Here is a 13,145-nt window from a genome sequence, read left to right as displayed (position 1 = left end):
CTCTTTGACTTATTTAATACTTGCATAGTATTACTCTTTTACTCATTTCACATGTGCACAATCCTGCAGCATGGATATCCTATTTTTTCCCCAGTGACACATGGAAATTTAAAGGTAGAATGGGGAAGATAAATTATTTCTGATATCTGAGTTCAGTATTTTTTGCACTATTCAGGTCATACAGTCTGCCATACAGGAATGTATTTGTAACTTTTTATTTTGAATATATGCCATGTGGCTTCTAAATTCATGTGGGCTTTATTAGAATTCAGTATAATATCGTTCTATTTTGCAGGGGTTCACAGTCAGGAAAGCAGATAGCACGCAGTAAAGAAAAGCGAAGAGATGATGATGACCCTTCTGTTTTAATGTCTGATTCTGAGCCTAAAGGTTTGTGAACCTTAGAAAACTTGGAATTTTGATTTTTGATTATTGCATATATAATAGTTTTCAAGTTATAAATAACTTTATTTCACCTTATTTTTTTTCAAAGGGAGATTAATTCATAACATGAAGAAAATTGTTAAACCTCTTTATGTACTGTAGTACACATTTCTTGATTTATTCACTAATGCTAAATGTTAAATTTACTAATCCCTGAAGTTAAATGTTCTTTTCCTTTTTCTTTTTTTGTGGAGGCTGAAGATATAGGTGTAAAGTTATAATGCTTAGGTATTTCTAAATGTTATTTCCATCGATATTGATCATACTACTGAGTTTTTATTATTAGCTTCCTGCTATCTTTCTTTTTACCTTTTTTATTAGAATTTCTTTTAGCTCTAGGAGATGCCAAAACAAGCCACTATTAGCAAATTTGAAGGTAAACACAGTCCAGATTTCTGAAAATGTTTTGTAGGCCTCCTTGCATATTGGTTTAATGATTTGACTTTTCTCCTTTTTATCTCTCTTTCATGATTTAAAAATATTTTACCAAAACTTGTAGAAAAATTACCATATTATTCATTTATGAAACTAACACCTTCAGGGGTCTCATGGATAATAGATAGCTTCAAACAGTTCAGGTATTTAATTTTCTGAATGATTTTATATGATATTCATAATAATAAAAGTTCTTTAATGATACTGCATAAAAATTTATTATACTCAATTTGGAACACAGCTATTTCTATATTCTATTAGTAGCCTTTTTCATAGGAAAGAAAAAGGAAACTAGACTAATAACTTTTGGGTGTATAGGAAATCAGCTGAACCTCTTTTTTTTAAATTTTTTTTTTTATTTTTGGCCGGGGCTGGGTTTGAACCCGCCACCTCTGGCATATGGGACCGGCGCCCTACCCCTTTGAACCACAGACGCTGCCCCCAGCTGAACCTCTTATGAGGGCAATCTTTGGAGAAAATATTGTGACTTTATAAAGACAATATCCAATTAGTCACTAAGTACTCTCAGTATATAATGAAAGACATTTTAGAAAATGAATTGTACTTTTGTCAGAAATAATTACAGTCGATTGTCTCTATCTATGATTTCCATGTTTGTGGATTCAGCCAACCACTGATGGGAAATATTTGGGGAAAAAAAATAACACAACAGTAAAAAATAATATACTGTAATAACAATGTACACAACATTTATGTTGTATTAGGTATTATGAATAATCTAGAAATGGTATGAGATATATAGGAGAATGTGTATAGGTTATATGCAAATACGACACCATTAAAGACTTGAGGATTCCTGGATTTTGCTGTTCTGGGGATCTTGGAACAAATCCCTTGCAGATACTGAAGAGGACTATCTCTTTTATTACCAATTAAAAATATAAGTATTTGTACAAGTGGGCTCAGTTGAGATACTATTAAAACAATTGTTAGACTTAGATTCCACTGTTTTCCTGGGAAGAGTAGAAGAATATTTGAATTAAAAGCTTTCTTATTTGTGTCTATGTGTACTACCTCAAGATTACAGTGGAATTTTTTAAAAAGGTGAAAGATTTATACAATCTAAAGAGAAACTGGAGTATTACTGTGAAATTTTAGATGTGCATTGGCTAAGATTACATAATAAAAGGGACACTTTATGTTTTAATATCCCTAAAGGTACTACTGATAGGTAAAGTGTTTTAAAGACAATTAGCTATCGAACCTTTATTAAAAATCACAATATTTCTTCACGTATAAATAGTTGTGTCTATTATCAGTATAACATAAACCCATAAATTAATGAGAATTCTGAATTAAACACAAGGTATACCATTCTTTTTGTAGTGTACTAAGTTTTCGTTATGGTTTTTGATTTTACCAAAATAATGTTAGAAATATTTAATATTCTTTTGTTTACAATATTTTAATCACTTATTTTATTTTATTTTATTTATTTTTTTTTGAGGCAGAGTCTCACTATGTCACCCTGGATAGAGTGCTATGGCATCACAGCTCACAGCAACCTCAGATTCTTGGGCTTAAGCTATTCTCTTGCCTCAGGCTCCCAAGTAGCTGGGACTACAGGCACCTGCCTCAATGCCCGGCTATTTTTTTTGTTGTAGTTGTCATTGTTGTTTGGAAGGCCCGGGCTGGATTTGAACCTGCCAGCTCCAATGTATGTGGCTGACGCCCTAGCTTCTGAGCTACAGGCACCGAGCCACTTCTTTAATTTAATTAATTGATTTATTTTTATTGTTTAATGTTATTTTTAATATTCAACCCAAAACAATAAGGCAATAGAGCAAACTTGATGTACTGGCAAAGAGAAAATAATTAACATTATATTTAGAGATAACATAGAACCTAAATGAATCAGTTAGAAATTCACCTGCCTCTGTGTGTGTGGCTGGCACCCTAACCACTGAGCTATGGGCACTGAGCCAGTTAACAGCATTTTTATAATAACAATAAGCAATTAGAAGATGCCATGAAAGGCATTATATTAAAAAAACAGCAACTCAATAAAAATATGTAGGATTGGGGTGGTGCCTGTGGCTCAAGGAGTAGGGCGCCAGTCCCATATGCCGGAGGTGGCAGGTTCAAACCCAGCCCCGGCCAAAAACCACAAAAAAAAAAAAAATATGTAGGATTAATATGAAAAACTGTAAAAGTTATTGAATAATCAAAAAGAGAGCTTGAGTCTCGGCACCTATAGCTCAGCAGCTAGGGCGCTGGCCACATCCACTGGGGCTGGCAGGTTTGAACCTGGCCTGGGCCTGCTGAACAACAATGACAACTACAACCAAAAAATAGCCCTAGATTGTTGTGGTGGGTGCCTATAATCTGAGCTACTTGGGAGGCTGAAGCAGGAGAATCACTTAAGCCCAAGAGTCTGAGATTGCTGTGAGCTGTGATTTCATAGAACTCTACTGAGGGTGACATAGTGAAATTCTTTCTCAAAAAAAAAAAAAAATACCATTGGCAGGAGCGGTGCCTGTGGCTCAGTGGGTGGGGGGCCTGGCCAAACTGCAACAATAAAAAAAATAGCCAGGCGTGTGGTGGGTGCCTGTAGTCCCAGTTACTCGGGAGGCTGAGGCAAGAGAGTCTCCTAGGCCCAGGATTGGAGGTTGCTGTAAGCTGTGATACCACCACACTCTACTAAGGGCGATAAAGTGACACTCTGTCTGTAAAAAAAAAAAATACCATTGGCAGTTTTTTAGCTAGATAAAATTATTTTAAAATTGATCTGGGGCGGCGCCTGTGGCTCAGTGAGTAGGGTGCCGGCCCCATATGCCAAGGGTGGCGGGTTCAAACCCAGCCCCGGCCAAACTGCAACAAAAAAAAAAATAGCCGGGCGTTGTGGCGGGCGCCTGTAGTCCCACCTACTCGGGAGGCTGAGGCAAGAGAATCACATAAGCCCAAGAGTTAGAGGTTGCTGTGAGCCATGTGACGCCACGGCACTCTACCGAGGATGGTACAGTGAAACTCTGTCTCTATAAAAAAAAAAAAAAAAAAAAATTGATCTGGAAGAATTGTGCAGGTAGCTAAGAATAATTCAAAAGAGAATAAAAACTCTTTGAAGATTAACTCTTTGCATTAATGGGTGAACATGTTCTACCATATGTTAAAACATATTATGAAAATATATCAATATAACAATGTAGTAATTCAAATATATATATAAAATTTATGGTATGATAAAGATGCCACTTCAAATCATTGGGCAAAGGATAGACTGATTAATATGTAATGATCAGATAATTTGATATTTGTTTAGAAAAAAATACATTTAAGGCTCTACTTCTTACTAAACTCAGAATTAGTTATCGGGAGCACTTTTAAGATACTGACTAAAATATAGATTAATATTCATGTACCCTTGGAATAGGAAATACCTTTTTTTTTTGTTGGGTGTTCATTGAGGATACAAAGAATTGGGTTACACTGATTGCATTTGTTAGTAAAGTCCCTCTTATAGTTGTGTCCTGCTCCCAAAAGGTGTGTCACGGTGTATTTTCTCTGTCTGTTCTCCCATTTCTTTAATTTTATATATTGGTAATATTTGCAGACTAAATTGCATTCTGTAGCTAGAATCCTATTTTTACAATGTCTAGCTCTATATAATAAAGTTATTCCTGTTTCCCATGAGATACATTTGACTGGTATACAAATAACGAATTGTTTAAAGGAAAATTCCAATATTATTTTTTCTCAAGCCCCTTTTACTTTCATCAGTTTTTTTAAACTCTAGTGTTTATGTTTAGAAATTATAATATGATGCGTTATTTATGTTTAGCAATTGTATTTGACTACTTTATAGTATTGCAAATAAGATTTAATGGGCTTTTCTAAATATTGTATTCATAATTTAGAGGGGGGTTTAATTTCTCTAAGAGCGAGTATAGTGTTTTTTTTGGAAATTGAAAGGCAATTGACTATCTTGGAGTTTTTGCCTTTAGTTCTGTTCCTTCTTTTCAAGCAACAGTGAAGACAGATTATCATGAATGTTAGTTATTATCAGTTGCTCAAGGTAGTGTTAAGAGCAAGAATAGTTTGAAGAGAAAGTGTGATGTTGAAGAACTTTTCATTGAATGGAGAAGTCAGGCCAGTTTAAGATTAAAAGTTGTGAATTAAAGAAAACTGCTTTGTGACTCACTGTATATAAATTTTGAGTTAGTACTTGTTTGATACAGATTCAGAAAGCAAAATACAGATTCAGTTACTTAAGTAGAAGTATTTGGAAAGTATTTTTGTACAGTACATTTACTTGCTAACTGAAATACTAAGTATTTTTAGTAATAATTGGCATGGGTTTCAAAATGATGCCTGTTCACTTACAAAAAGAAGCACTTTTTTCTCTTTAGAGGCATGGATTTATTGGAAACTTAAAATGACAGGGCTTTGATAATTAAGAAGAAACAAATTGTCAAGAAAATTGATAGCCTCGTGAATGATTACAGTCAGTTGCTAAGGAAATGTGTTTTGGCTCCTTTTTAGAGTAGCAATGAACATTCTACTCAAGTTATATAGTTCCTTTCCTATTAAAAATTTATGTATTTATGTGACTTACATTTTTAAAAGGCTGGTTTATGAAATCACAATGAATTAGCAAAACTTTTTTAAGACATGAATTTTCCAAATTTTATTAAGACCTTTTTGGTGTTATACCCAATGCATTTATAGCAAATGGAAAAATATAGTTTGGTTGCTTTGCTTTGGTTACTCTCAAAAAAGGATACTCCTTTATGTGTTGTTACTTCATATCTATTGTATGATGAACATTTACTTTGTTTATATAGATTAAATAGGGCATGCCTTACTTTATGTGGTGTCCATCTGAGAATTTAACAGTGGGCTTAGTTTTAATGACCTTTGGAAGTAGTATGGTAAATTTAATGATGTTTTTTTGAGCTCTTCTTTCTGTTCTTTTTTTGAAGACAAGAGTCTCACTTTGTGACACTCAGTAGAGTGCGATGGTGTCATAGCTCATAGCAACCTCTTACTCTTGGGCTCAAGTGATTCTCTTGCCTCAGCCTCCCAAGTAGTTGGGATTACAGGAGCCTAATGCTGGGCTATTTTTAGAGACGGGGTCATGCTCTTGCTCAGGCTGGTCTCTAACTCCTGAGTTCAAGCAATTCACCTGCCTTGGTCTCCCAGAGTGCTAGGAATATAGGTGTGAGCCACCACATCCAGCCCCTCTTTCTATACTTTTTGGTCATATTTATATATCTTTTGTTTTATTCAGACCTTAACAATGGCAGTGATCATCTTGAAAAGGGCAGTAGAAACAAGGATGTTACATGTTCTGATTTTAAAATGGAACCTGCTCAGATTTCCAGGAAGACAAAAAAGAAGATGAGAAGTAATTTACCTAATTCTTGTAATTCTATTCCTTCTTTGGATATGTCAACAGAACAGATAGTAAGTAGAGGTATTCAAATGTCATAGTAAATATTTCTGTACTATAATAAAAATGAACTGACCATAGCCAAATAATGTTCCTCCAGCTTCCTGCTTTTCTGATCATATTTCTCTCTTTTTTGGTTCTCTGCTAGCTTTATTTAAAAAAAAAAAAAAAAACATTTTAAATGTAACTTTTATTTGTAATACAGTTTTTTGAACAAATTTCAAATGTTATACTTGAGTAAAAAGTTAAAATTGTTCCTTTTCCAATACCAGTCTCTTCTTAGTAGTTTGGTGTACATCTTCCAGATTTATTTTTGTTTCTTTGTCCTTATTTTAGCTATGCTATTCATGCTGTCCAGTCATTTATTTTTTTCACTTGCTCTGTAAAATAAATATTGGATTTATTTTTTCAGCAGCCATTTACTTACCAAATTCTTTGAGCTTCTACTTATCTAGAGTTTAGGCAATTTGTTATTTTATTTTTTTTTTTTATGCAATTTATTGTAAGTAATAATTACCATACCTTGTATATACATTACCTGTTTTTCAAAGCCTTAGCATGTAGTTAGCTATAAAACAATGATACTGTAAGATAGCTTTTTGATTCTTTTAATTTGCAAGCTGTTTCAGGACCTTGTAGTGGCTTTGGGTTATAATTATAAACATAATTCAGAGTGATATAGTAATGGAGATATTGACGACCATGGTTGATTTTCATAATTATTTAATGTTGTTACCCTGTTTAAATTTTTTGCTTTTGTTACTAAAGCAGTTGTTCACAAGGTCTTATTACTTTTGCAAAATAAAAAATGTTAAAAGAATGTCATTCTGAAGTTGATATATGTTGTGAGAGACCATCTGAAAAGATGGGAATCTCTCATAATCATTATTAAGGCATTAGATTGGACAGACCAATTTCTACATTTTTATACCTGGGAGACACTGGCAGGCATAATGTAATATAATTGTCTAGTTTTCTACCCATGTAGTTACAGAAATGATATATTTTTACTTTTATCTTTTTTTAAGTTTAAATCTCACAATTATAGTTTAAACAAGCCAAATTTGAAAAATGTTTTTTTATATGCTTATATTCAGAAAGAACAAGAAAATGACTCAACAGTATGCACTGAATTTGAAAAGTCAAGTGAAAGCTATCAACAGGACTCAGAAATGCTTGAAGAAATTATACCTAAACATATAGAAAGTGATTTTCCTAAACCACCCTCACCAAATAGTCAAGAGGTGGATTTGAGTGCTGCCTCCAAAAGTGCCTCTGCCTGTTCAACCACCGAAACTTTTGAGAGCTCTATTTTCAGTGATACTGTGGTTGAGAAGGATGAGAGTGAGTTGAATACAATAGAAAAGCCTATTCTAAGTGGACACAGTGAAGGGAACCATTCATTCATCTCTGCTGAACCAAGTAAGTAACAGGAAAGGCACCGATTTTCTCTGCTTTACTTAGTTTCTTTCTTTTTTTCTTTCTTTCTTTTCTTGTCTTGTCTTTTCTTTTCTTTTCTTTCTTCTGTTATTGAGCAAATTTTACTAAGGAAATAAGTTGTCTATAACATTGCTATGGAATATATTAACTGTAGGAAAAAAGACTTGGAGTTTTGGGATTTCCTTCATAAATATTTCAATATTGATTTAGGTATTCCAATGGAATACTTGGCAGAGAAGCTAATTTTTTCTTTCATTAGTACACTGGTAGTGTAACTCAGTAGTTTCAATATATACTCCAAGGACTATTATTATTGTCAGCTGGTTAAGGAAGCTGAAGTATGGAGAATTTGAATACTATTCAACTATTATCATTTTGATTTAATTATTTCTGAGTAGTTAATGTAGTCATATGATACAAAAAGTTTAAAATGTTTGAAAGGATACATAGTCAATAGCATCCCACATCTCTCCTTAGCTATCCATTTACCTTTCCAGAAGTATCAAGATTTAAAGTACAATTTAGAGTGATGGCATGGTCTATAGTTAGAGCTGGAACTTGTACTTAAGGCTTCCTTATGGCTTTATTCTCTAGAAAGTAAGGTTACAAATAACTGTTGAATAATAACACTGATATGGGGACATTGTATATAACTAGTATAAATCAGATTTAGAAACTTGATAGGCAGGTTTCTAAATTGAATAAATTTTGATGATTAAATTTAACGGGCTTATTAAAGATATATTGCATTAGGTGAAAGTTCTCGGCCAGGCGCAATGGCTCATACCTGTAATCCTAGCATTCTGGGAGGCCGAGGAGGGTGGATTGCTTGAGCCGGGAGTTCGAGACCAGCTTGAGCAATGAGACCCTTTCTCTAAAAAAATAGTCAGGTGTTGTGGCAGGTACCTGTAAGTCCCAGCTACTCAGGAGACCGAGGCATAGGATCGCTTGAGCCCAAGAGTTTGAGGTTACTGAAAGCTATGACGCCACAGCACTCTACCGAGGACAACAAAATGAGACTCTGTCTCAAAAAAAAAAAAATAAATAAATAAAAGTTCTCTTTTAATATGATTATTGTGACACATTTAAAATATATTTTTCCTTTTTAGTTGTTGTTTCCAGTGATGAAGAAGGACCCATCGAACATAAAGATTCAGAAATTCTTAAATTACAACCTAAGCAAGACTATGAGATCACTAATGAAAATCAGAGTACCTCAGAATCAGTGTTGTCAGAATTACCATTGACTACATGTGAATCTGTACAGGTAATTTATTTCTTCCTTGTCACAGATTAACAGCAAAATATACATTATTGACTAATGACTATTGTTTGTTTTATCAACCAGAATACTGTAATAAAAATTACAAATTTTCTTAGTTTGGATTTTATGATTTTTGTGCTAGTTTGAGTGAAGTACGTAATTATTTTTATTTTGAAACAAAAGGATTATACCATTTTTTTTCCTGGTCAACAAATAATTATATTTTTTCAATCTAGCCTAAGACTTGAATGATTTTCAATTTTTTAATGGTTCTCATTGGATATTTCTAACTATTTCATCAAAACGTTTTCTAGAATTAAACAGTTTCTGGTATTTATCTGTCTGGTCTTGGAGTATTATGGCTACTTGGAATTATTCCTTTTCCCCACTTGCCAGAAGGCATTATGAGATAGAGGAAAGAACATGACTTCTGAAGATACCTAGACCTGTTTTCAAATCTTGGCTGTGCCATTTGGGCAAGTCACTTTAACTTCCTTAATTCTGAATTTCCCATATGTTAAATGAGGATAATAGCATCTACCTCACAAGATTATTTTAAGTATTAAATAATACAGTACACAAAAGCATTTCTAACAGTGTCAAAAATCCATCAAGTTTGATAAGTCCTTTGTCTCTTCTTATAGAAAATAATAAATGTAAGTGTGTCAGTTTAAGTTAGCTAGTTAATTCAGTCCTTTGAAGAATGTATGTCCAAAATAATGTTCAAAGCATTTATTGTCTGTATTCTTTCTTGTTTAGCCTGATTACCCTATTTGTAAGACATGTTTGGCAGTGACTCCTAGTGCAGAATTATGGTAAAATTCTATTGATTTGTTATTTGAATAATGTCAGAGGCTGTCAGAGCATGTGATGAACAGTTTGGCTGGATCTATGCAAAAAGTTTGGTCTGATTATTGTTTCATGAGTGTTTCTTTTGCATTTAGCACTCCACACAGAAATCACCACAGCAGCTTTGTTCTGAATGACTACAAAAATATAAACATTCTTGCCAGATTGGGTCAATAGCCTACTTGATGATGGCTTAATTTTGTTTATATTTAAAGTTATCACTGTTGATAATGAATTTGAACTTACAGAAGAATTATAGTTGCCTTGGCAGTACATAAATTGACAAGGCAGTACGAAATGCTCATATTATAAGAAAATAACAGCTCCTGTAGAATTTACAGAATTCATGATCATAGATTAACAGCAAATACTGTAGAGATCTGTCAGGACATCTGAGACAGAATGTCATATCTTCATGCCCTCCCTTGTTTCCTGTTTTAATTGAGTTATGAGAAACATGGATTGGTCATTTTTAGGAGGCAGTCTTTATGAAATATGAGACCCAGTAAGAAATTATTTCTAAACTAGACTTTCCTTCCTTGTATCATTAAAAAAAAAAATCACAGTTATTTGTCTGATTGGTTGGAGCCACTTATAGTTGATTTGATTCCCTTCTTTACTTAGGGAATAAGAAGATAGTATACTAAAAAGATACAATAAAAGATGAGAATGACAAGGAAATTCAATTAAGCAGGTAAATGGCATCGTGAGCTGGGTTAAAAATGAGTATGATATATGTTTTAGATGAGGAATAATCACATTCATTAAAAGTAGAAGGGGAGTGAGTACACATGCATAATAATTGCTGTAGTGGTAATTTATTTAGTCATTTGTGATATTAGTGTTGGGAAAAAGATAATGTGCAGAGGCTCTAGGCAAATGTGGAGTTAATAAGTGACCTGAAAGCGGTGTAAAAGATGGTGGAAGAATTGCCACTGACATTGCCTGGTGGTCTGTTATAATTTAAAAGCAAAGTTATGTAGTTGAGTGGAAATGGTATGAATTTTTGAGGTTTTAGGCAAGTCAGAACCATTTTTGTTTGGCTGTCTTCAAGTGAAGCATATAGATTTGATATACATAGTAACAGCTGGTGCTTAGGCACTTAGATCTTTTCATTGCAAAAGCAAGAACATTATCTTGGTCAATGGAAGCAATCTTAGGTGAATGAAATAACACTTGACTTGGAATCAGAGGCCTAGGTTTGAATCTTAGTTTTGTTTTTTACAAATTGCATGACCTTGGGTAAGTCACTTAACCAATCCAAACGTCTGTTAACTTTCTTCATGAAATAGGGGAGAAAAACCTACCTGTGGGGTGGTTGTGGAGATTAAAAGAGATAACATATTTTAAAACTCATTTTAAACTATAGCACTATGTAAATCTAAATTTATTTCTATAGAGTTAAGAATATGAATAAAGCTTATTAGAGAATATCAGATGGGATACCATGGCTTAATTTTGGATTCAACTATTTGGCATAATTTTCTCAAGGTAAATCATATACCTATACCTTTTCAGAAAGAAAAAATCTGGATAGTTATACAGTAAGAACAGTATAAAATCCTTCAATATTCATTAAGAGTAATTTAATGAAGAATTTGTGAAAAATCATTTTTGGCATTTATATAATGTTTAGGGTTATATGTATTTTATAATTTATTCCTTGTCAGGCATCATCTGAATCATGTCCATATAATCCTGTCATGGAAAACATTTCCTGTATTATGCCTAGTAATGAGATGGATCTACAACTGGATTTCATTTTTACTTCTGTCTATATTGGTAAAATAAAAGGAGCTTCAAAAGGCTGTGTTACAGTAAGTATATATATTTTTTAACTTTTTTATTTTTTTTTCTGTTTTTTTGTAGTGTAAATGAAAATATAATTGAGATTAATTTTATATGGGACACTTTGGATATGTTTAAACTCATTATCCCTACTTTGAAATGTGTCTTTAATTCCCCCCTCCTAAAATCCTATCTGATTTGACTACTTGGATGAAAATACATATAAAAAAATCACATGTAGTATTGCTATTCTTTGGGCTTTGAAAGTTACTTGATAGTGAATAGTTTTGACAGTGTAGTTTAGAATACAAAGAAGAAATCTCATTTGCCAGTCTAAATTGTTACAAACTGACTTCTCTAAATTCCAAATCGTTTAAAGTATATTCAGGGGGCCGTGCCTGTGGCTCAGTGGGTAGGGCGCCAGCCCTATTTACTGAGGGTGGCGGGTTTGAATCTGGCCCTGGCCAAACTGCAACAAAAAATAGCTGGGTGTTGTGGCAGGGGCCTGTAGTCCCAGCTACTTGGGAGGCTGAGGCAAGAGAATCGTCTAAGCCCAGGAGTTGGAGGTTGCTATGGGCTGTGATGCCACAGCACTCTACCGAGGGTGATAAAGTGAGAATCTGTCTCTAAAAATAAATAAATAAATAAATAATAAATAAATAAAGTATGTCCAGGAACTGATCCTAATCTATTTTTTTTTACTCATATATAAATCCATTTTTAATGGGAATGAGAAAGGTAAAAAGAATGACTATTACATACAAATGAACACATGCATTTTACAAACAAAAAAAAAAAATACTCACTGCAACCACAGCTCTTGTTTGTGTAGTTGTTCATGGCATTATGGTTGACACCTTTGGCTTCCTTCTCCCCACTGCCCACCCCATATTTCCCTTGCCTAATCTATTTTTTATTCTTTTTTAGTATTCATCCTCACATATTATATATGAAAGCCAGACTGCATTTCAATTAGTTCTCTATTTTCTTACCATTTCTGTCTCTCAAAGTCCTTATCATTTTTTAAGGTTTATCTGAAATACTTACTACCTCTTCTAGGAACTCTTTCCTGATCCCTCCTTTCCATATAGAATTAATTTCTTTCTTTACTGTGTACATATACCACTTCATTTGTACATCTGTTATAAGATTTATTTTATGGGTTTTATAATTACTTATATTCCATTAACCTTTAAGCTTCTTATGGTGAAGATCCATGCTTTTGTTCATAACCTTTTATACCTTCTGTAAATGGCCAGTCCTAAATAGGCATTTATAAATGTTGAATTGACTATGTCAGATTGTAACTCAAGTATTTTTCTAGCAGTTTTATTAACATTTTACTGTGATAGGATGGGGCAGAGAACATAAAAATAGTAAGACAAGGTTTCTGCTTCCAAGGAACTTGTAGTCTAATGGAAAAGACAGATGTGTAAATAGATATTTACTTTACATCATGGTAAAACGTACGGTGGAAATATGTACAATAAAGGTGCATATGGGAATGGCTATCTG

At 33.4% G+C, this 13,145-nt stretch overlaps 1 protein-coding gene across 6 annotated transcripts in view; it reads left to right on the top strand.

Annotated features, from left to right (window-relative positions):
* Window positions 1–13,145, top strand: part of SENP7 (SUMO specific peptidase 7) — a 183,558-nt gene that overhangs the window by 121,073 nt on the left and 49,340 nt on the right. For all 6 annotated transcript variants that reach the window (XM_053565518.1, XM_053565522.1, XM_053565521.1 and 3 more), the window contains 5 exons: window positions 296–390; window positions 6,128–6,303; window positions 7,387–7,711; window positions 8,839–8,996; window positions 11,513–11,659. In XM_053565518.1, coding sequence (XP_053421493.1) covers window positions 296–390; window positions 6,128–6,303; window positions 7,387–7,711; window positions 8,839–8,996; window positions 11,513–11,659 — 901 coding nt within the window. The remainder of the gene's footprint in view (window positions 1–295; window positions 391–6,127; window positions 6,304–7,386; window positions 7,712–8,838; window positions 8,997–11,512; window positions 11,660–13,145) is intronic.

This window comes from Nycticebus coucang, chromosome 16 (genome assembly GCF_027406575.1).
Source record: "Nycticebus coucang isolate mNycCou1 chromosome 16, mNycCou1.pri, whole genome shotgun sequence".
Lineage (NCBI taxonomy): Eukaryota > Metazoa > Chordata > Mammalia > Primates > Lorisidae > Nycticebus > Nycticebus coucang.
Note: the sequence above shows the minus strand (reverse complement) of the source record. Positions and strands in the feature narration are given on the sequence as shown.